Source organism: Mus musculus, chromosome X, assembly GCF_000001635.26.
Source record: "Mus musculus strain C57BL/6J chromosome X, GRCm38.p6 C57BL/6J".
In the NCBI taxonomy this organism is placed as follows: domain Eukaryota; kingdom Metazoa; phylum Chordata; class Mammalia; order Rodentia; family Muridae; genus Mus; species Mus musculus.
The window spans coordinates 134,101,571-134,126,250 of NC_000086.7; the positions used below are offsets into that span (position 1 = coordinate 134,101,571).

Below are 24,680 nucleotides of genomic sequence, written 5' to 3' on the forward strand. Positions count from 1 at the left end.
GTCTGTAGGAATAGAATAGAAGACCCAGAAATAAACCCATATGCTTATCCCTAAAATTTGATAACAGTGTTAGAGACACACATTGATTAAAATCCAGCCTCTTCACCAAGTGATGTAGGCGAAAGCTGGATGTACATGTGTTGAGGGATGAAGCTAAGTACATATTACTTTATAAAAACAATCAATTCCAAACGGATTAGAGACCTGAATATAGAGCCTCAAACTCTGTGCTAGAGAAAGACATTGGAAAACTACTTCAATATATAAGCAAGTTTCTCTGCAAAAAAAAAATTAATAACACAGCCTCCAACCCTAAGAACTGAAAAGTGAGATTACATGAAATTAAAGTTTCTCAGGGGCTAGTGAGATGGCTCAGCTGGTAAAGGCACTTGCTGCTAAGCCTGACAATCTGAGTGCGATCCCCGGGACACACAAGTAGAAAGACAGAAAGGACTCTTGTAGAATGCATGTTTCAGTTTGTTTCTTGTCTATGTCTGTATATATGCAGGCCATTAAGGTAGAAAAGAACCATGGGAGGAGAGGTCCTCTTAAGTAAGGTGGAGGTAGAACACTGTGAATAAAATGAGAGGACTGGATTGCATGGGGCTCGAAAACAGAAGAGGAAACATTTCAAAAGAACTAGGAAACCAGCAGGTTGGGCATAGGGGAGACTGGGGAAATACATTGCAGAAAAAGATGAATAAGAACAAAGTCAAGGGGCTGGTGAGATGGCTCAGTGGGTGAGAGCACCCAACTGCTCTTCCGAAGGTCCGGAGTTCAAATCCCAGCAACCACATGGTGACTCACAACCATCCGTAACAAGATCTGACTCCCTCTTCTGGAGTGTCTGAAGACAGCTACAGTGTACTTACATATAATAAATAAGTAAATCTTAAAAAAAAAAAAAAGAACAAAGTCAAATCGACATATATGTATGAAAATATCATAATGAAAACCCATTACTTTATAAGGTAACTTGAAAAAAGGAAGTCAGGGAGGGAGGGAGAGAGAAATGTTGTCAACTATTACAAAAAAAAGGGAAAAGATAAGAAAAAAACCATTTTTTTTCCATACACCCTAAGCCCGGGACAAGGTGACCTTGGTAAAGCAAGTGGGATCAAGGTTGCTGTCATCCATAATGACTTTCAGCAGCAGGCAGTGCAGTGAACAAGAGCTTTCCTACTGCTTGGCTTCACATGACCCGTGCTTTCTCTTGCTGTTGAGTCACACTCTGGCTGGTTTTGGTAGAAACAGCCTGTTCCACTGCAGAAGAAATTTTCTCTGCTCATCTCAAAGATCTCCCATTTCCACATTGGCTCCCACAGTGTACTTATTTGAGTCACAGAGGATTCTGGAAGCTAAAATTGGCAAGTGAATTGAAAATACATGACTATAATTTCACATCTCCACATTCTGTGGCAGTTATCCATCCAGGATTAATTATTTTAGAAAAGAAAAAAAAACCCAACAACAAAAACCCTTTTCATCCTTCTGTGGCAGCACATGGAACTATCCCGATGTATATTCATCTCTCCATATCAACCAATATTATTGAAATCCTGCAGTCAATAAGGCCTTATTTACTATGAGTTTAAATTTCTTCCTCTATTCCTTTTTTCTATGATCCATACATAGTTAATTGAATGGTTCTCTCTGTTCTCCAAAGATGAGCACACATTTTAAAAATACCATATGTAATGATGAAATCAATTATGGTCCCTCAATAGAAGGGTCTCTGACACTCTTCAAACATGAAAAGCAGTGCTGTGGGCATTTTAGATCTCTAAAGGCCAGTTTGTAAAACTAAAGTTTGCTTATCTTTTAGTTTTCTTTTGTACAAGTATATTGTATGTTGACCAGATTCCCACCCACACCCTTCTTCATCTCATCCTCCTCCCTGCCTTCTAGTGCTCTTTGCCCCATACCAGACAGCACGCAGTTTTACTTCTACTTTCATGCCATCTACACATGTGTGGCTTTATTGACCCACTTAGAACTTGAGACCCACCAAGGACAGAAAACTGCATGTTTGCCTTTCTGTGGCTAATGTGATTCTTAGTATAATTATCTTCAGCTGCATCAATTTTTCTGCAAATAACCCAATTCTGTTTCTTCTTTATGGTTGAAGATAGAAAGGCATTCTGCTGTGTATTCACTACGATTTATTTGTATCTTCCTGTGCTAACAGTCCATGTACTTTTTAAGCCTGTTAAATGGAGCCTCCACAGTTCCAACATCTGCCTGTTTGGATAATGTAAACACGCTGGATTTAAAGATACCAGCTAGCCGTCCTTGAATGCAGCGTTGGGAAGAGATGCTTGCGATTGTAAACTAGAATGAGATGTCTCCACTACAGTCACCTAAAAAGATACCTAAGACACACTGAGTATCTGGAATGTGATCCTCTGTTTGACTGAGTTGAAAAATGGTAAGTGAGCCTTACTGAATTTGTAGACACGTTTACTAAAAACGAACAACTTTTATTCAAATTCAAAAGTAAGTAACCATTACCTACCTTTGGAACAAAAGCAAAACGTGTGCCTGAAGCATTTGTGAACACATGAGTGAAGCTGTTTAAACATACAGCAACCTATAGTGTGAACGCTGGGGAGTAGATAGAGTGGGCTTTCACATGTTACTGACACACTTTGTTTCCAATGTTTACAATGATACTAATCGAAAGCAGCATCATTGTAATTCATTTTTTTCCTTTTATTGAAAATAATTTATTTCCTCATCTAATATATCTTGATTATGGTTCCCCTCCCCTTACTCCTCCCAGTTCCTCCCCACCTTCCTTCCCTTATGGATCCACCCCTGCCTTTCTCTCATTAGAAAATAAACAAGCTTCTAAGTGAATATAATATAATTTATAATATAATGATAAGATAAAACAAAACTAATACAATAGAATAGAACAAAACAAAAAAAGAAAAGGGGCCTACAAAAAGGAACAAGAAACAGAGAGTGGAACACGCCACTGTAAACAGGATATCTCCATCAAATCCCTTCTCTTAGGCTTAGGAACCCAGTAGAAGAAGAAGGGGGGAGGGGGGAGGGAGAGAGGGAGAGGGAGAGAGAGAGAGAGAGAGAGAGAGAGAGAGAGAGAGAGAGAGAGGGAGGGAGGGAGGGAGAGGGGGAGGGGGAGGGGGAGGGAGAGGGAGAGAGAGAGAGTGAGTGTGTGTGTGTCAGAGAGGAGGGAGGACACCCAGCAGGATTATTGTACATTTGAACTCACAGAGACTGAGGCAGCGTGAACAGAGCCTATACCAGACAGAGTTGAAAGGAGAATTGGACACTTATCTCCATCCCTAATCCTGGAGTTAACTCCAATTGGTAATGAAAATTGTTTCCTCCAAGAGATTTTCACTAGGGAAACAAACTACTCTTATGAATGTAGGCCCCATGCCCAGCAGTAGATGGCCAACAGAAGAGGACCTCGATATCTTTGGAGATTCCTTGTCTCATAATATCCTGTCAGTGCTTTTTTTTTTAATATTTATGTTATACATGTGTGTGTGTAGGACCCTACAGGTCCTTTGTGTATATATTATGGCTCCCACCTTAGTATTTTTATGAGATTCCTGTGTGGTTCTCTATGTCTATAATTCATTTTTAAATAGGGCTTTAAAAATCAAAACAGCCACAGGATATCGGTATGATTCATATCTCTGCAGCTGACTTTTTGGTCATGAAGAACGTTCTTAATAACTAGTCATATTTATTGCATCATTCTATTAATACAAGGCTATTTTTAAGACAAATTAACACTTCCTTTGGCACTTTAGTTTCTAAAAGGGGGTGGAGAGTGAACTTTTCATGTAGGAAACAGCAGGGTGAAATATGCAGTAACCAGAACATTCGAATTCATTGCGATCCCAACGTGTGTCCTTTGATTATAACAACAAAAAGATTCTTTTTTTTTTAAAGGAGAGCTGCCTTTCAATATGACCACGGTGTGAGTCTTTGTGGAAGGCGACTGAACTAAAGCTCCATCAAGACAAAAGTGTTGAAGCCAATCCCCTACCTCTTACTCCGTGCTACAGAGAAGTGGAAAGCAAGCTGTCCTAAGCAGGTCATGCTCAGGTAGGTGCTCCACTCTGGAAAGAAACTGCCTCACTTCCAGGTTTCCTGCCAGCCACCTCCACACATGTGTGGTCAGCTAACTCTGCCCTCATTTTCCTGTACTTGACCTACCACCTTTCCAGCCTTCTCATTTCTCTTCTTACCCTGAGATAACCCAACTTTTCTAGAGGTCTTGAGTTCTACAGCAGCGTCCACCCTCCCTTTCATCCTAGGTATCCCTCTATATCAGAGGAAGGCAGTAAACCACAGCTGTGCTTTCTACATTTTCTTTTAGTTTTTAATTACATTTAGTTGCCTGCATGGGTCTGCGTCAGACTAGGCTCAAGCGCTAGGAGAAGTGGATGTGTGCTCCTATTCCCTAAACCAGATGCTGTGTCCGGTTGATTACTGCTTGCAAAAGAAGTGGAAGATTTTAACAAACAACAGCAACAACAAAAGATGAACAAGTTAATTTGGAACTTCACTTCTGTAGTTTGCACTTAACAAGCTTGTACTATACAAAGCATTGTATTACTTCACATGCATTAGTTCTTGTAAGCCCAACAAAACTGCTATGAGTTAGATGCCTGTCTTGGCTAAGGTTTTACAGCTGTGAACAGACACCATGACCAAGGCAACTCTTCTAAGGACAGCATTTAATTGGGGCTGGCTTACAAGTTTAGAGGTTCAGTCCATTATCGTCAAGGCAGAAGCATGGCAGCATCCAGGCAGGCAGGCCTGAGAAGCAGAGAGTTCTACATCTTCATCTGAAGGCTGCTAGCAGGATACTGGCCTCCAGGCAGCTAGGATGAGGGTCTTAAATCCCATACCCACAGTGATACACCTACTCCAACAAGGCCACATCTTTTAATAGTGCCACTCTCTGGGCCAAGCATATACAAACCAGCACAATGCTTCACATTACAGTGAAAGGATTGATCCAAGTATTTAATGATGCAAGAAAAGAGTGGTGTGTGTGTGTGTGTGTGTGGTGTGTGTGTGTGTGTGTGTGTGTGTGTGTGTGTGTGTGTGTGTAAAAATCGGAGGACAAACTTGCAGGAGTCAGTTCTTCTACATGTGAGTGCCAGGTATCGAACTTAGGTAATCAGGCTTAGTAAATTTCCTTTATTTGCCAATGTATCTCTCAAGCCCAAACCAAGATTTCCTTTTTAATCCTCTATTTTCTTTCTCTTTTTTTTTGTCTATTTATTCCTTACTATTTTCAAAACCTTATTTTGCAGTGCTAGGAATTGAACCCAGAACTTGAGCATACCAGGCAAGTGTTCTATCGTTTATATCTATACCACAGCAAACTCTTCCTTAAAATCATAAGCAGGAGACCATTTGACAGGAGACAATTGTTCTGGCCAAAGTGGAAACTGAGGCAGGAGCTCCGTCTAGTTAGCCATCTGGCACCCTGTGGGATCAGTCACCTGAGCTTTAGAAAACCAGCCGTGAATCACTACCTATGAGTTTCGCTTAGTTCTTGTTGTCCTTGTTGGGCCTGAGGAGTGTACCCATTGTCAGATGTAGCAAGTAAAAAGACTGCCTGTTCACTTAAATTAGAACTTCATATGAATCCAGGCATGGCGTTACACACCTCTAATTCCAGCTTTCTGGAGGCCAAGAGGCAGATGAGACTCTGCCTCAAAAGAAAAAAAAATTAAAAAAAAAACTTTACATGAATATAAGAGCATGAATATTTTTGTATACTTCTGTATATAATTGGAGTGTATACCTATCAAATACAATTCATCGTTCATCTGAAATTCAAATTTCAATGAGCATCCTGTATCCCCTCTCTGGTAAACCAAGCCCTGAAGCAATTCAAGCAGTGGGTCGGGAAGAAGCAGAAATGGAAGACTGGAACAAACACCATCAGCAACAAAAGAAAACAGGAGCTCGGCCTGGTGGCCCATGCCTATAATCTCAGCTGTTTGCGAGGCAGGGGCATGAGGATTGTAAGAGCTAGGCCATCTTGGGCCACCTTGTAAGACTACATCTTAAAAAGAAGAAAAATAATAATAAAACAGCCAAAACAAAAACAACAAAAAAAAAACAGCACAGAACTTCTCCACATCACAGCACAATACTCACCCCAAGAATTTCTCTCGTGTAATAGTACTTGTCAGACTTCTCATAATTCAGGAAGGCATACACAAACAGAAAAATGTTCAGCCCCAACCAGGAAACCTAGAAGAAAAAGCAGCAAAGGGAATGCAGGAGGAATTGGGAAAGGTGTACGAAAGAGATAGGAAATGATATGGGCATCTTGATCACTTTCTGTTCGTCTATTTTCATTTTAAATTACTAGAGTCCTGCCAGCATCTAACCTGTTTTCAGAGTGAACAGTCTGAGCCATGCATTAGATGCTGGTGAATAGGATCAGCAAGTTAAGGCCTATGGCTGATAGCCGGCTCATCACCAGATTTACATGTCCTGAAACCTCAGTAACTGCTTTTTTGTTTGTTTGTTTGTTTGTTTCCCTTTCAGTGATTGAAAGCATCAAGAGAATAATGCATAGTGACATAAAAATGATATGGACCTCAAATGTTGTTGACTATATGTAAAGTGGCAGTGGGATGTCTGCTCTGGTCCACACTGTTTAGGGATGTTTTTCATCTTGCTATGGTGAAGCTGAGTAGCTAGAACAGAAACCAAAGAGCTTGCAAAGGCCTAACATACGCAGCTGGCTTTCTTTGGAAACATTTGCCAGTTCCTGGGCAGATTGAAGCTTTCAAACAACTGCACCTAAGAGATGGCACTAAGTAACCATGTGAATTTCTACAGAAACCAAGAATAAACTTAGCATCTTTAAAACAATGCCCACTGGAAAAAAAATGGCTGAAGCATTTCCAGATAGGTCTGCCTCTTTAATTATACCCTGACATATATTTTTCTGCTTATAGGTTGTGAGACTTTTTTTTTTTTTGCAAATTAACCTATTGTTTTGGACTTGTTTGAGCTGCCAAGACTGTGTGTGTCTGTCCAAACCTCTGCACATCAGCTAGGAGGACAATTTGGAACCCATTATGTGTTACCATGGAGACAAACCAACTGAGCCCTACCTCATGTTTGGAGGTGCTAGTCTGCAACTGAGCAGATTCTCTGTAGCACAGGGATATGTCTTTTGATACATCCCTTACCCCAAATCCCTAAGAATAATTTCATCCACAGGTAAAGGGCTGTAGCCTGGGACATGGCCCACTCATATGGCCTAGCTACAGACCACTCACAGACCTGTAGCAGTAGAGTAAGGTGGTTTTAAGTGTAACACTGGAGTCAAACACCTGAGGCTCAAATTCTGGTGCCACCATTTAATAGCTCTGTAACCTTAGACATCTAAATTTATTGAATCCATTTTTTCACCTGTAAATTGAGATATCTACCTCATGGCAGTTGTGGGGCTGGCAAGAACTAATGCATGTGAAGTGAGTAATACTGTGCTTTGTGTATAGTAGGAGCTCAATAAATGCTAATTTCAGAGCTGAAGTTCCATTATCGACATAATAGCTCCTGCTGCTGCTGCTGCTGCTGCTGCTTCTTCTTCTTCTTCTTCTTCTTCTTCTTCTTCTTCTTCTTCTTCTTCTTCTTCTTCTTCTTCTTCTTCTTCTTCTCTCCCTCCCTCCCTCCCTCCCTCCCTCCCTCCCTCCCTCCTCTCCTTTTTGTCTTTTGTCCTTCCATCCCTCCTCCTTTCTTTCTGTTCTCTTGTGTGTGAGAGATATGGTGGTCTCATTTCAGCTGGTTTTGCCCAAGCTTGTCTTGAACTCCTAGGCTTAGACTATCCTTCCAGTGCAGCCTCTCAAGTACCTGGGACAAGTGGAGCCACATTCAATCAACTCCTTCCTGCCTCCTTTGTCCAGAATCCTTTTTCAGAGTTGATGTATTTTAGAGATAGTGAAAAGGGAACATTGAAAGGCACAGATATTTGGAGTGGAAGGTGTATGGGAGGAGTTGGAGGGAAGAGAGGGGAATGATGTACATATAGTATTCTTGTGTGAAATTTTCTAACAAATCAAATGGGAGGGGAGTGGATTTGGTGAACAGAAAAGCTCATTTGGGGGAATCAGAATCTTTCTGGATGTGAAATGGACTCAGGAACACAAAACCCTGCATTGGTCCATGACTGCCTAGAGACAAGGTAAGTGAAATACAGCAACATCTAGGAGCCACTGTGGGTGGAAAATAAGGTGAAGTGCAAGACCTGGAAAGAAAGAAGAGTAAAAATATTTTTGAGTCATTTATTCATTATTTTAAAATAGTACATAGGAGTTCATTCCAGAAATAGTAAGAACTTGAGCCTGCCAGCAGAGCTGCAGAAGAAAGGGTGGAAACTAGAAGCCAGAGAGTTAAATAGAACTCATCCCTGTAAGTGATGAATCTCTGCAGCCAAAAATGAATGCAGGGGAGCGGATGCAGTGGCTTTTAGAGCAACAAACAGCCTCATTCTGAAGCTAATTGGTTCAGTTAATGAATCGCCCATTCCTCCACCAGTTGATCTATCACACCCACACCATGTAGGACCTGAAGTCTGGACAGAATAAATATTTGGTCAAGGTCATCCAGGAGCAAAACTGAAAGTACTTGCAAGGTTTCCTGTCTCCTGAGCTAATGATCTCTCTGTTATAGTGCGGAAGGAACTAAACATGGGGCACCAAGTATTAAAAATATAAATCATGGGATAGCATGATTAAAAAAAGCTCTTGCCTTTTCATTAAATATTAAATAAAATCCCTCTAAGGGCAGTGCATTCTTTTTACCTGTGGCACCTGAAAAGTCTTATAGGACTCAAGAAAAGTGATATCAAAAAAAAAAAAAAGAAAAGAAAAGAAAAGGAAAGAAAAGAAAAAAGAAAAGAAAAGAAAAGAAAAGGAAGGAAGAAAGGAAGGCAGGCAGGCAGGCAAAACCCCCAGGAGAGAAATAAAATTCTAAGAGAGTGAGGAAGGACATGGGAGCCTCACACTTAGGTGTGACTTACAAATGTAGGAAGAATGGTTAAGAAAAGAGATGGTGTGTGTGTGTGTGTGTGTGTGTGTGTGTGTGTGTGGAGAGGGGGGGATTCCATGTAAATGGAATGGTGAACAAGCTGAATATCAGTGAAATGGGTTTGAGTCAGAGTCATAGTTTGTCAATTCACAGTGTGACATCTGGATTGATTTCCTTCATAAAACTTTGGAGATTGTTTTATATCTGTTCTGTGTAATGCAGTAGCTAGCTATCAGCATGCTCTTAATGAAATCCTTTAAATGTGGCTAATTCTGATGTGCTGTGTTTCTGAAATACACAGTCTTCTGAAGATTAGAAGTAATCAAACAGTAGAAATTCTATTGATATTGAATATGTCAATTACATGTGGAAAGAATGTCCATGAATTACACTGTTCAAATCTCATGTTTCTTTTATCCTCTTCAGCAAAAGTATGAGATAATTTAGAAATCCCACAAGTGACTCACAGTCTATTTCTATTGAGCATTGCTGGATCAAGATGATCTCAAAGATCACTTTCATCTCAACCAGTCAATTATTTTATGAAATCTTTTTGTTGTTGATGATGATGATGTTTTGAGACAGGGTTTCTCTGTATAGCCCCGGCTGTCCTGGAACTCACTTTGTAGACTCAGCTGGCCTCGAACTCAGAAATCCACCTGCCTCTGCTGGGATTAAAAATGTGTGCTACCACCGCCTGGCTAATTTTATGAACTCTTGATGTCAATATTATAGGGAAGATAGAAATGAAGGCTCCGTGTCAATAGTTTGGAAATAGGACAGAAGAGAAAAGAGAAAAAAGTGAAAACAGATTTCAACTCCAAGTCCTCCATTATTTGGGAACCTCAACAACTGCAAATCATTTGGCTTTGTTCTCTCATCCGGCCTAGAGTTGGCTTTTTCTACTTGTTAACTGGTTTTAATAAAGCAAATAATTGCTATAGACACTTTCTCTTTTGAATAACTTCACAAATATTTATAAACATGATGTCTCCTTACTCGGCTAACATCCCTAATTAATAGGAAATGAAATACCACTTACCAGAAACAAAACTGAGAGCCAGTGGTTAACCAGCCAGTTTCCCATTGTCAAATGGAGGTTTGGAGCCTCCCTAGGAGCAATCTGGATTCTCTGGAGAGGTCCTTCGGGAGAGAAACTTCTGACTAGCTCAAGGTATATGAGTCTTTATGACACCCATATGCACACCTACTCAGAAAGCTTCCAAAAAAATGAATAAGTATATTCTGCCTTCCTCGTCTAAACGGAACTGTTTTATCAGCTTAGGTAGACAAGCCCTGCCTCTGACAACCACAGGGGTTTTCCCTGCTGAGGGTTTTCACCCCTTCAGGAAATATCAGTCTTCTCATGTCAAAATAGTCTCTCTGATAATCTTAACAATGGGATTCCATAAAGCACTGCTCTCCTTGATAAGAAGTTAATTTAAGAGTTTCATGAAATATATAATTACACTGAGAAACATAATTAGGCTGAGATTATACACAGATCAACTACAAGAAAAGTAGAAAGGGAAGCATTTGTTTTAAGGAAGTTTCTATTTTTTTAAATTTTTAATTATTTTTTAAATTAATTTATTGTGAAACAAGGTCTCATGTAGCCAAGCTGGCCATAGTCAGGCTGTGTAGCTGAGGATGACTTTAGGCTTCTGATTTTCTTGCTTCCTGGGATTACAGGAGTGCATCCCCATGCCAACTTTATACAGTACTAGGGCAAAAACAAGCAAACAAACCAAAACCAAAACAGGACTTCTTCCACGTTAGCCTGGTACTCCAGGAAATTGAGTTACATCCCCAGAGCAAGGAAGCCTTTTTGGAACCAAACACTACATAGCAGCACTGTCTATCTAGACTGTAGTTCAGCTAACTGGGAAATGTCAGTAGACCAGTTTCCCTGCAGAATGCTTCCAGACGGATGGGCATGATACGTGTGCTAAGGAGAGCTTCAGTGGCTGGAAGGGGAGATCGAATAAGAAACATCTGCTTTATTCTCTTTAAAAAGGTGGAGCTTTCAAAAGTAGGAAGGTGAGCATGCACACAAGAGTACGCAGAGCATATATGTGTAAATTACAGAATAATTATAAGGACTTAATATCTAATTTCTGACTTCCTCGTTTAAAATAGAACAATTGTTTGCAGTATCTTGAAGTTCCTCTTTAATCATGTCTCTCTTCTCTCCTTTGCTACATGCCACCTGAACTTTGAGTCAATATTTCCCTTTGCTTCAGGTTTTTTGATAACCATAGGTACAGAACTAATAAACTCTTCAGTTATTTTTATCCTGATTCTTTGTCTTATTTTGAATTTTTGTGAAAGAAATGCAGTGCCCTCCCTCCCTCCCCCCACTCTGTGTGTGCGTGTGTGTGTGTGTGTGTGTGTGTGTGTGTGTGTGTGTGTGTGTTATCTGCTTCTGTGTTTTGCTCTCTGAACCTTTTCTTCATAGAGTCACACATGTTGGCAATTCCATTATATTGTATAGATTCGTTTGTTCCTTATACAGATAACAGAGGAATGATGAGAGAAGATTAATGGAATGCCACATATATGCCACATTTTGTTTAAAGTTGACACCTGGGAGTGGAATTCCTGGATCCTGAGATTTGCAAATGCTTTTCATGGCCAATCTACTCTAAAGCATTCACATAAGTAACTGCTTCAATGATCTTGCAGAAGAGTTCACTTCCTCCATGTGAACTTTTCAGGTTATTAAATTCAGCATCATTTAATTTGACTGTTAATATTTGCATTTTAACTTTTGATAAGTACCTACTCTAGTTTATAGATTTTTTAAAAATCTATATTCATACTGACTTCTTTCCCCTTTCTTATACATTTTTAGAGTTTGTTTATTAATTGTAGTTGCAGCTGACATTTTGTGTTGTTTTAATGTGACTGATGAATGCATGTGTGTAAGTGTGAGTGCCCATGTATGTGAAGAGACTAGAGGTCAATGTCAAGTGTTTTCCTATCACTCTCCAGTTTTTGGTTTTTGGCTTTTTTTTTTTCATTTCTTTGTTTTGTTTTTTGAGACAAGTCTCGCTCACTGACTTGAAGCTTGTATTTTGGCTGGAGTGAATGGCCAGTCAGCCCCAAGCCCCAGAGATCCAGCTATCTCAGTACCCCAGGCTCTGAGATTGCAGAGAACCCTGGCTTTTATACTGGCAATGGAGATCTAGAGTCCTCAGGCCTGTACAGCAAAGGCTTATATTTTGTGACTTGCTTTAGTAACCCATTATTACATAGATGTCAGGACCTCTCTCTCTCTCTCTCTCTCTCTCTCTCTCTCTCTCTCTCTCTCTCTCTTTTTCTCCCTCCCTCCCTCCTAAAACATTGTTTTTGCCTGTTACAATTATGTTTTGGGTCTATTTGGATTTTCTTTTTATTGTTACATATGCCACCATTCTTGTATAGAGGTCAGAGGACAGTTTGTGATTTTGAGTTCTCTCATTCTACCACATTGGACTTAAGGATTTAGCTCTAGTCATCAGGCATGACAGTGGTCACCCTTATTAGCTGAGCACTCTTATTGGGTTTTTAAAATTAATGTTTGTATTAATTCTTTAAGACCCTCATACATGATTCAAGATATTTTTTATCATATTCCCCCTCTATTCCCCCTCCCTGAACTCCTCCCAGATCTATCTCCATCATCCAAACTTCATGCCATCTTTCTTTTATAGCCCACCAGTCCAATGAGTGCTCCATAGACTTGTGGCTACCCCATCCTCTCTGACTTCTTGCTCTTACAGTCTCCCCTCTGTAACTGTTCCTTAGCCTCAAGGGAAAAGGTTAATGGCAGTGTTCCATTTGTGGCTGAGCACTCCACAGGCCTCTTACTCTCTGTACTTTGACTTTGATCAGCTGTAAGTTTCTGTGTTAACTGCCATCCACTACATAGGTCTGAGAACTGCAGTAATCCTCTGGACATAGAGACCCAGATTTAGAGACCAGCTTGATGTTATATCCACTTAGCAAAGTAATAGTAGTAGACTTACCTCTTGAGCCTCTGAGCTCCCCAGCCATGGGTCCTTGGGGCAGATTTACAGCACAGCACTTGTTTCCTTCTGACAGAATGAGGTAGGGGAAGCAGGCCTTAAGTCCAATCAGAAAGTAGTTAGTTATTAAACATTTTGTCACTATTGGGCCTGTGTGCATTGTCTTGCCTTCCTGGTTGTTATTGTAGCTCTGCTAGCTTCACAGCTGGATAAGACTGTTGACAGCATCATCGGCATCCGCATCCCCCACCCCAGCAGCCTGCATCACACTTTCTGGTACTGTGAAAGCTAGTCAGTAAGGACAAAGCTTTCCAGTCAATACCCCCTAGATATTTTCGTGTCCTGTGACAAAAGTGTGTGCTGTCTTCAGCAACAATCTTACCATCAAATTATAAGGGAGCAATCAAGATCAATGGCAGTAACCTGTATTGCTTTGGGGGTCTTTGAGGCAATAGCTTGAGGGAAGATATCCCACATCTGGCATTTTGTTCTTAATTTGGCCACCTTTAGCTTCAATGATTGGCCTAATTCTTACGTTTTTTTTATTAGTGTGTGTTAATTGCTGCTGCTGCATTTTTACATATTGTATAAAGAAAAAGTTTGGTGTATTATGTTTCTATGTGTAAAACTAAATATTGCAAGATCATTTTAGAAATGTTTTCTTTCTTTACTGCTATGAAGTGGTAATTATGGTATGTATCAAATGTCTATTGCATGTGACTTTGTTCTTGATCTTTCTATTCAGTTCTCCCTTGCAATTGTCTTATTTGCTATGGTTTTGCAAATCTTATCTGATAGGACAAGTTTTCATACTTTGGTGTTCAAAAGTGTGGCTATCCTTGGAATTTTGAATCTTTACATAAATTTTATTTCTAAGTACTTTGCATTTTCATGGGAGTGTAGGTGATACATGTTTAAATTACAGCCATTACATAAAGACCTGATTTTTTACATATTGAATGTTATATTTAATGGCACTACTAAATTTGCATATAAAATATTTTATTTTTATTTCATGTATAAAAGTACTTTACCTACATGTGTATCTGTGCACCACATCTGTGCCTGGTGCCCATGGAGGTAAAAAAAAAAAAAGATTTCAGATTTCCTGGAATTGGAGTTATAGATGTGAGCACCTGGTACCCTTAACCACTGAGCCATCTCTCCAACCATGACCTCCAAAATCTAATAGGATTTCTATTTTTTTTTCCTAATAGGATTTCTATATTTAGGTTTGCTATTATAGGTTTGCTAACAAATAAATTAAATTAGATTCCCTACCCACTAAAATGTTGAACAAAGGGAGTATTTATGTTTGGTTGTCTGATTTAAAAATCGCAAAGCGGGATTCACTCAATTGACTTTTAAGTAGTATTTTTGGTGTGAGTTTCATAGATAGCCAGATACATATTCTTGTCTTATTTTACATTATACACAAAAGACAATTTAAAAGAAGAAACCATTGCTTGTTTTAACAGCTTTGTTAATGTATAATTTTATGCCATAAAAGTTTTACTCATTATAAGAATATAGCTAACCGCACAGCATACTTTATATTTATTTTTAAAAGCTAAAAATCTCTTCCACACCACAAAACCCATAAAAGTAACATTTTCATTATCTGGGTAACACACCTGCACCTTAGTGTTATGCAATACAGAGTGAAATTGGAACAGCAGGTGTTAAGAGTATTTATAGAAATAATTCTTACACTAGGGCATCTAGAAATCGGTTAATTATACACAGACGTGTGCAAGAATGCACACAGTTCATATTGCCCTAAACCAAAGATAAATATGTCGCAGATTGACTATCTGTATAGCAATATCACTGTAGCTGTATCCCAGATACACTCATGGCCACTTCAGGTTTATTCTGTGTGGAAGGAAGCATGCACAGAGGGAAGTTGGAGTGGCATGATGATTTAATGACTCATCACAAAATGACCTACTGTTGGAGGTTGCACAGAACATTGGAGAAGCCGAAGACCACATCTGAAAAGAGGAAGTTGGAGCCTGTGTGTAGGAGGGTGACCAGGATTTGAGACATACTCTATTAGGAGAAGATAATGACTTTAGGAAATGCATCTTGGAAAAGAGATTTGTCATGGATAGGAATATATGTATAATTCACTCCTGGGTGTGGACATAAGGAGAGGACCTACGAATGAGGACTCCACAATAGCATATTTTGTTTTAATACAAAGCTAATTTTCTAACTCTAGTATTCAAAGAAGTAAAAAAGGGAGTGGTTCATTCTTACTTGAGATACCTAATGAAAATCAGACGATTCCTTGCCAGTTACCTGGTGTAAAAATATCAGCACTGGATGGAGTGTGAACTAAATATGTTTCAAATATCCTCTAACCTTGAATGTGTGATCATGGCCTTTACTGTGTTCATTTATATTTATTTCCTAAAGTACTATGCTGTGCTAAGTGGACCTTTGTGTCTAAGAGCCCCCACTCTCACTGATGTACTGAACTAAGATAAGATAGCTGAATGATCTGAGTGGAGAATTACTGTAGAAAGATCATTTAGCAAGAAAATTATAGCAGCTTATTCAACTGCAATAGCCATGCCTCTAAACTGAGACTGCTCTTCCATAAACAATGAAAGACACACTTTTTTTTTAACCAAACGTCCCTCATTTCCACAAATTCACTAGAAAATGCTTTCTTCCCATCAACTCCAAATATTCTAACAGTCTCCCCCACCCTGTATTCTTCCATCTGCCATCTTAATGTTTGCATTTCCCAGGTTTATAGATTATTGACATTGATTAAATTTGAACTCGATTGCTTCCTGGAGACGTCCAGAGTACTTCAGCGGCATCAGTGGTTAGTGAGTGGATTCTTATATACTGTCAACCCTTCCATAACTTAACTGCTTTGTTGTTGCTGATATTTCATTTTGTTTCCAAGAGAAAGCTTTTCAATTTAGCCCTGGCTGTCCTAAAACTGGCTCTGTTGACCAGGTTGGCCTCAAACTCAAAGAATTGCTATGTAACAGGTGGTGTTGATGCACACACAGGTCCCTTTCAAGAGCCTTTGAAATAATATGATGGCCATGCCTGCCAGAAAGTTCAGTAGGGCTGCCTGCATACTTTCTCCTCTCTATGTATTCTCCTGGATGCAATCCCAGTCGTGTCCCTAGCACAAAACCTTTCACTTACAATCTCTCCTGCTGGCAAAATATACTAGGTGGCACAAAAATGTGTGGTAGTAGCCAACCAATGTCTGATTTGATCTAATGCCCACTCCACAAGAAGGAACCCACACCCAGCCCAGAGAGCTAAGGTAAATCAAGCACTCCTGGTCTAAAATATATCAATAACTTCTGCTCCATCCCCTTATCCCTGCATTTCTTTTAGCCAGGATAAATTTTGAGTTGAAAGTTTTGTGGGTGGGTTAGTGTCCCTAACACTCCACTGGGGTGGGGTTCCTGCCTGGCAATAGGAAGTGGCCTCTTCAGGTTCCATGTCTCCAATGCTGTGAGTTACAGCTAAGGTCATCCCCATTGTTTCTTGGGTCCCTCCCTTATCCCAGGTCTCTTTCTCTTCCTAGAGATTCCCCCTCCACCTCTCCACCCCTGTCAGTTGCAGATTTCCATTCATTCTCATGGCCTTATGGCCATCTCTCATGCACTTCCTCATGCCAGATCCTGAACCCCCTCACTCCCCTTCCCATCTCCTCTCCCACCCAGTTCCCTCCATCTGCCTCCTAAGACTATTTTATTCCCTCTTCTAAGTGAGATGCAAGCATCCTCACTTGTGTCTTCCTTCTTGTTTAGCTTCTTTGGGTCTGAAGGAATGGCCAACCAATTACTGACCCAACTTGAGACCCATCCCCTGGGCAAGCACCAATCCCTGACACTATTAGTGATGCACTACTATGCTTGAAAACAGGAGTCTAGGTTGACTCAGACAGATGTAAACACCCACAGCAAAACAGTTGATGGAACTTAGGATCTTCTATGGAACAAGAGGGGGGAGGATTGTGGACCCCGAAGGAGATAGGAACTCCACAGGAAGACCAACAGAGTCAACTAACCAGGAACCTTGGAGATCTCAGAGACTGAACCGACAACCAAAGAGCATACACAGGGTGATGGTATGCTTGGTCCAGGGAGTGGCACTATTAGGAAGGATGGGCTTGGTGGAGGAAGTGTGTCACTGTGGATGTGGGCTATAAGACCCTCATGCTAGCTGCCTGGAAGCCAGTATTCTGCTAGCAGCCTTCAGATGAAGATGTAGAACTCTCAGCTCCTCCCATGCTATGCCTGCCTGGACACTGCTATAATCCTGCCTTGATAATAATGGACTGAACCTCTGAACCTATAAGCCAGTCCCAATTGAATGTTGTCCTTATAACAGTTACCTTGGACATGGTATCTCTTCATAGCAATGGAAACCCTAATTAAGATACATGGGCTAAACCATTGGACTGAGTGTGGGGTGCCCAACAGGAGTTAGAGAAAGGACTGAAGGAGTTGAAGGGGTTTGCAAGCCCATGGGAAGAACAATAACAACCAACCAGATACCCCAGAACTCCCAGGGACTAAGCCATCAACAAAGGAGTACACATGGCTCCAGCTGCATATGTAGCAGAGGATGGCCTTCTCATGCATCAATGGGAGGAGAGGTCCTATGAAGGATCAATAGATGCCTCAGTGTAGGGAAACCGAGGGTGGGGAGGTGGGAGTGGGTGGGTGGAGGAACACCCTCATAGAAGCAGGGTAAGGGAGGATGGGATAGAGGGCTTCTGGGAGGGGGTAACCAGGAAAGGAGATAACATTTGGAATGGAAATAAAGAAAATATCTTTTAAAAAAATACATGAGCTGGACCTAGGCCTCTCCATGTGTATATAGCAGATGCACAGCTTGGTCTTCATGTGGGTCCCAAACAACTGGAATGAGGGCTATCCTAAAAGCTGTTTCCTGCATATGGGTTATGTTCTTCTAGCTGGGCTGCCTTGTCTGGCCTCAGTGGGAGAGGATGTGCCTAGCGTTGGTATGCCAGAGTGGGAGGATACTCAGGAGGGCCCCTAACCACTCAGTGGTGAAGGGGATGGGGGAGTGGAGAAGGATTGTGGGAATGAATGACTGGGAGGAGGGCAGTGAGTGGATGTAAAGTGAATACAACAAAAAGCAACCACTACTATATCAATAAAAGTCATTGATGTTCTCCTACCTAAAAAATAATAAAATTACTCCTTATGATATCCTGGTATACTCATAAATCAGTGACTTAGTCATCGTCAGAGAGGCTTCTGGCAGCAGATCAGAACAAATATAGAGACCCATAATTAGACATTATACAGAGAGAGTGAATCTAAATGGGAGGTCTACACCAAATCTTTCTACTTGGGGCTCAGGGAATCCTGTGGAAGAGGAGGTGAAAAGCTTGTAAGAGCCAGAGGGGATGGAGACTGCCAGGAGAACAAGGTCCTCTCAGTCAACTGAGCAAGGCTCATAAGGGCTCACAGAGGCTGAAGTAACGAGCACAGGGCCTACACAAGTCGGCACCAGGTCCTCAGTGTATATTTTATAGCTATCAACTTAGTATTTTTATGGGACTCCTGACTGTGAGAACGAACAGGTGTGTCTCTGACTCTTGTGTCTGCTCTCGGAACTCCTTTCTTCCTCTTGGGTTGCCATGACCAACTTCAGTGTTACAGTTTTTGCTTTATCTTATTATATTATACATTGTCATGTTTGGTTGTTATATCTTAGAAGCCTGTTCTCTTTTGTGTAAGACAGAAAGGGAGTGGATCTGTAAGAAAGGAGAGGTGAGAGGGACCTGGGAGGAGGAGAGGGAGGGAAACTATCATCAGGGTATATTGTATGAGAAACAAATCCGTTTTAATAAGAGAAAAAAATGAGTAAGTGTAAAATTTTTAAATATTGATTTCTGAAATTGAGCCAATAAGCCTCCTAAGACAAAAAGGAGTGTTGCAGGTGGACTTAAGATAGACTAATCATGTGACTTTAAAGTAAGGTGATGTCTGTGGATTAGATGGATGGCCTAAGCAAGCACAGGAAGCCATAAAAATGAAAGATGGAAGCAGAACAGGTCAGGATTCTGGGATATGAGAATGTACCCTGTTATTGCTGACTTGAAAAACTGGGGAGGGAAACCAGAAGCCAAAGGTTTAAAAAAAAGCCACCTCTCAAAGATGAAAAAGAGAGGGAATTTTTTCCCAGTAGGCATGCCCAATATTTTGACATTGCCACAAGGCATTGTCATCTACAAAGTTCACACTCAAGGATCAATCATACAATTAAGTTACCAAAGAAATAACCAAAAATTCTATTCTGTTTTAAACATGTTTCCCAACCAGTAAGAAGGATACATGCTCCACTATGTTCATAGCAGCCTTATTTATAATAGCCAGAAGCTGGAAAGAACCCAGATGCCCCTCAACAGAGGAATGGATACAAAAAATGTGGTACATTTACACAATGGAGTACTACTCAGCTATTAAAAGGAGTGAATTTATGAAATTCCTAGGCAAATGGTTGGACCTGGAGGGCATCATCCTGAGTGAGGTAACACAATCACAAAAGAACTCAAATGATATGCACTCACTGATAAGTGGATATTAGCCCAGAAACTTAGTATACCCGAGATATAAGATACAATTTGCAAAACACATGAAACTGAAGAAGAACGAAGACCAAAGTGTGGACACTTTGCCCCTTCTTAAAATTGGAAACAATCACCCATGGAAGGAGTTACAGAGACAAAGTTTGGAGCTGAGACAAAAGGATGGACCATCTAGAGACTGCCATATCCAGGGATCCATCCCATAATTAGCCTCCAAACGATGACACCATTGCATACACTAGCAAGATTTTGCTGAAAGGACCCAGATATAGCTGTCTCTTGTGAGACTAGGCCGGGGCCTAGCAAACACAGAAGTGGATGCTCACAGTCAGCTATTGGATGGATCAAGGGCCCCCAATGGAGGAACTAGAGAAAGGAGCTAAAGGGATCTGCAACCCTGCAGGTGCAACAACATTATGAACTAACAAGTACCCTGGAGCTCTTTACTCTAGCTGCATATGTATCAAAAGATGGCCTTGTCGGCCATCACTGGAAAGAGAGGCCCATTGGACATGCAAACTTTATGTGCCCCAGTACAGGGGAATGCCAGGGCCAAAAAGTGGGAAAGGGTGGGTAGGGGAGTGGGGGGGGCATGGGGGACTTTTGGGCTAGCATTGGAAATGTAATTGAGGAAAATACGTAATAAAAAAAAACATGTTTCTAATTTTGTGTTGTGCCATCATATGCATAGCTGTCCTGGGCTTCATGGAGTCTATGAGTTGGGCATACCTGAGAGCCCCCCGAAAAGAACACAGCCTACTGAGGCTTTTATTTCAGCCCTATACTCTGCAGACGTCTGACATCCAGAACTATGAGATGATAAAAATATGCTGCCTCGATGGCCGCTAAGACTTGCTATAGTGGTGACAGGAAAGCAAGCCCAGATGGTAAGGTAAGAAAGGGTATGGAAGTTCCCTACTTTGGGACGGAAGGTGTAGCTGCAAGTTTGCAGAGCTAAAGGCTGACAAACACACCCTTTATCATGTACATGGGGTAAATGATTCAGAAGTCTTTTCTCACATATACAGCAGGATGCTGTATATATATGCTTTTTTAAAAGGAAGTGCACCACTTTTGTTTCTTATATTAGAAACACTCAGCTCACATAGAGGAATAAGCATTCCTCAAACCAAAAGCAAAAATTTATCCTCCTTTACTGAGAGTATACGATCTGATTATTTGAATTTTGAAAACAGGAATATGAGTTGAATTTTAGTACATTTTGCTGATTTTTTAAAAATATTTTTGTTACTTTTTAAAAGGGAGAAATAAGAGAATTGGCCTTGTGATAGAGGGAAAGTACTTTGAAATCCAGAGAAGATTTGGTGTTTGGGAAAGGAGAATCACAATTCCTGCATGGATTAAATGCCCCAGGTTGAAGCAGAAGCCCCGCATGCTGTTTTCCCTGTGTTCATGAACAGGACCTGTATTCCTAAGTCCTGTTCTGCTTCAGGGCTTCAGCAATTGACTTGTGGGGGCAGGCAATGTCTATACGTCAATAAGATGTTTTATCATTATAAAATGCATATACCACAAAATCTACCATTTTAACCCTTTAACAATGTACAGTCCAGGGGCTGGAAAGATGGCTCCGTGGTTCAGAGTGCTTGCTGTTCTACAGAGGACTCATATTTGCTTCCCAGCAACCATATAACAAATGACAATAACAGTCACTCCAGTTCCAGGATGTATAACCACCTCTTCTGGCCTCTGAGGGTAACACAGAGAGAGAGAGAGACATGTACAAGTATTTACCTATACACATACAAATTAATTTTTTTTTCAATATATAGCTCGGTGGTATATAGCACATCCCAGCATTGTGCAATTGTTGTCATATCCAGTTCCAAAACACTTTCATTGCCACATGAGAAGAATCCACTCATTAAGCAGTCTCTTCTATCCACCTCCCCCGGACCCTAGCAATAATTGTTAGCATTCCGGCATCTGCTGTTGGCTTCTGTGGATCTGCCTATTACAGACAGTTTATATAATTGAAATCATCACACCCTACCACTTGGGTCTAGTTTCTTTCCCTGAGCAGGTTTTCAAGATTTCTCAATGTCAGTGGAAGTATCTGGGCTTCTTCCTCTTTCTTTCCCAAAAGAAACTCTATTCAATAAATAAATAAATAAAATTTTGCTTATTTGTCCATTGATGCATATATTTTGGCTGCGACAATCTTCTAGTTGTTATGGATAGTGTTGCTATGAACATTTATATGCTAATTTTACTGGAACATCTGCAGTCCCTCATAAAAGTATCTTTTATTTACCTGATGTAATTCTCATCTCTGAGGCTGACTGCTTCTGTCTGCTAACCTAGGCCTAGGCCTGGAAGCTTCTAGCATTCATAAACTCTAATCTGACCCCAGAATGTTCTTAGCTTCTGAGACTCACTGCTGAATAAGTTCACCCTTTCTTGTTCTTTCTGATCTCTGGCTGGATGGCTCAACTCAGCTGCTCTGGTTCAAACTCCTCTCCACGATAATGGATTCAATGTGGCCTCTCTGGTCTTCTTCTGAATTGCTCTGCTTAGCCTTATACTAACTTTGGCAATCTGCTCTGATCGTCCCGTTCCTTCTCATTCTCTGACTCATTCTGTCGCTACCTGTGTCTATCTTGTTCTCTCTTCAACCTCTCTCTGTAAAACTCTCCCTGTCAAACTGCCTCCTGCTTTTCTCTGTGCTTTTCTCTCTTAAGTATTTCCCCTTTCCTATCTCTTCTCGTTAGAGTTGGGCATATCCTATTCTAAATCTTTCTCTGATTTTTTCCCCTTTGTCTGCCACTCAAATTAGACACTACTTTCAAACATGGGTGCTTCTTTCTACAAACTAACTTGTTTGGGATTAAAGGGGAGTACTAAGAGCTGAGCTACACCACAACTAGAAATAGGTTTTTCCAGTAAACACAACCTCTGTGTTCACAGTGTGATCAAATATCCTGCAACAGCCCATTCTTTTGTGCATATACCTAGGAGTGAAACTGATAGATCATATTGTACTCCTGTGATTGAGTAAGGGTGGAGCAGTTTTCCGAATGGTGATTGTACCATTTTAATTACAATAATAGTTTCTTCTGTCACCAACCACCTATCTCATGTAGATATCTCCTTTCAATAGCCTCAAAGCACCCTTTATTGAAAGAAACGCTCCTCCACAAATCTCTTGTGCTCCTGAAACACTTCCTGAACATGCCAAGACTACATGGCCACTTAAGAATACTCAGGGCGCTTGTTACATTCCGTTGCTGCTAACAGCCTTGGGAGAAGAAAGACTACCTTCTCAGTGTTCTTTTGCAATGAAGTAAAGCCATCCTGTGCTCGGGGTCCACCTGCCCCTCCTCTGTGCTGCTTACTTGGTCGCTGTGAACCTTGGCAAGCCAACAGACACCACCTTGAAGCTCCTGCTATGTGCTATGCTGTAAGTAATAAATCCCTTTATCTTTGACCTAATGCAATCACTTTACTTACTAGCTTGTAGGTAAGGTAAAATCCTCAATGCTTCAGTTCTTGATACCTAATGGCCCAGATCATGGATGGGTTTCTATATATGCTCGAGAAGGGCTTGTGAGCAAGCTTAAACCCCAGGGTCAGGACACAGAAATTTGGAATACCAAGGGCTCTCCTCCCAATGATGGCTGACTAGGCCATCCTCTGCTACATATGCAACTAGAGACACAGCTCTGGGGGTACTGGTTAGTTCATATTGTTGTTCCACCTATAGGGTTGCAGATCCCTTTAGCTCCTTGGATACTTTCTCTAGCTCCTCCATTGGGGGCCCTGTGTTCCATCCAAAACTGACTGTGAGCATCCACTTCTGTATTTGCCAGGCATTGGCATAGGCTCCAGTACAGGGGAATGCCAGGGCCAGGAAGCAGGAGTGGGTGGGTTGGGGAGCAGGGTGGGGGGGAGGATATAGGAGGCTTTGGGGATAGCATTTGAAATGTAAATGAAGAAAATATCTAATAAAAATGCCTTCAAAGAAGAAATTTGGTCTTTGAAAATATCTTTCCACAAAGGGTTATTTAACTACTGGGATCTGCTTTTCCTGTAGATTTATTCCTATAGCTCATTCAAATTATTACTGGGCTTTGGCAGGGGAGGGTGCTTTTGGGTTTTTCAAGACAGGGTTTCTCTGTGTAGCCTTGGGCTGTTCTGGAAGTCACTCTGTAGACCAGACTGGCTTTGAACTCAGAGATCTGCTGGGATTAAAGGCATGTGCCACCACTGCCGGGCTGCTGGACATTTTAATGGTCACTTTTTGTTTTGTTTTTGTTAGTTCTGTGTATAGAATTTGACTGATATTTGTTTTTATTCTGGAATCTAGATCAATCTCCTTGATTCTAATAAAGTATCCAGCCATTATTTGTATTCTACATTTTGAAAATTAGTTAGGTTCATGGAAATTTATCTTAAAAATACATTAATACAGTTTAAAAATAAAGTCTATGAGCAAAACATAGAGAAAAACACATAAATCATGGAAAGGTTAAGAATCTACAAAGTGGGCTGGAGAGCTGGCTCTGCAGTTAAGAGCACTGCTGCTCTTCCACAAGACCTGGACTTAAATTTCTAGCATTCACATAGTAGCTCACAACCAGTAACTCCAGTGCCAGGAGATCTGATGCCCTGTTTGAGCCTCTGGAGGTACTAGGTATGAGACTGATGCACATGGAAACATGCAGATAAAACACCCATACACATGAAGTAAAATAAAATATTTTTAAACCAATCTACCAAACTACACTATCTGGTGTTTTATTTTACTTCCTCACACCTTTCCTAGAACAAATGTTCTCCTCCATCCTTTCTTTATCCCTACAGTCTCCGGGGCATTTCCATCATTATCACTTAGTTTTGAATCTCTGTAATTCAAGGACTACAAGAAAGGGGGAGCCATGTTTTCATATAGATCTTCTCTATTATTGCTATGGATAGTCTCCTCCCACCTCTCTATTGTTTTTTGTTCCTTCACAGCTTTCCTTGTCATGACATCTACTTAAGATATGCTT

At 40.8% G+C, this 24,680-nt stretch overlaps 1 protein-coding gene across 2 annotated transcripts in view; it reads right to left on the minus strand.

Moving 5' to 3' along the window:
- Nox1 (NADPH oxidase 1) overlaps nt 1-24,680 on the minus strand; it is a 51,291-nt gene that overhangs the window by 15,150 nt on the left and 11,461 nt on the right. The window contains exons 2-4 of one of the 2 annotated variants that reach the window (XM_006528515.3): nt 13,062-13,158; nt 10,094-10,194; nt 6,163-6,258 (exon numbers count right to left, since the gene is read on the minus strand). In XM_006528515.3, coding sequence (XP_006528578.1) covers nt 6,163-6,258; nt 10,094-10,194; nt 13,062-13,089 — 225 coding nt within the window. In that variant the 5' untranslated portion in view covers nt 13,090-13,158. Of the gene's footprint in view, nt 1-6,162; nt 6,259-10,093; nt 10,285-13,061; nt 13,159-24,680 lie in introns of those variants that run through there. The other variant, NM_172203.2, reaches the window with a different exon arrangement.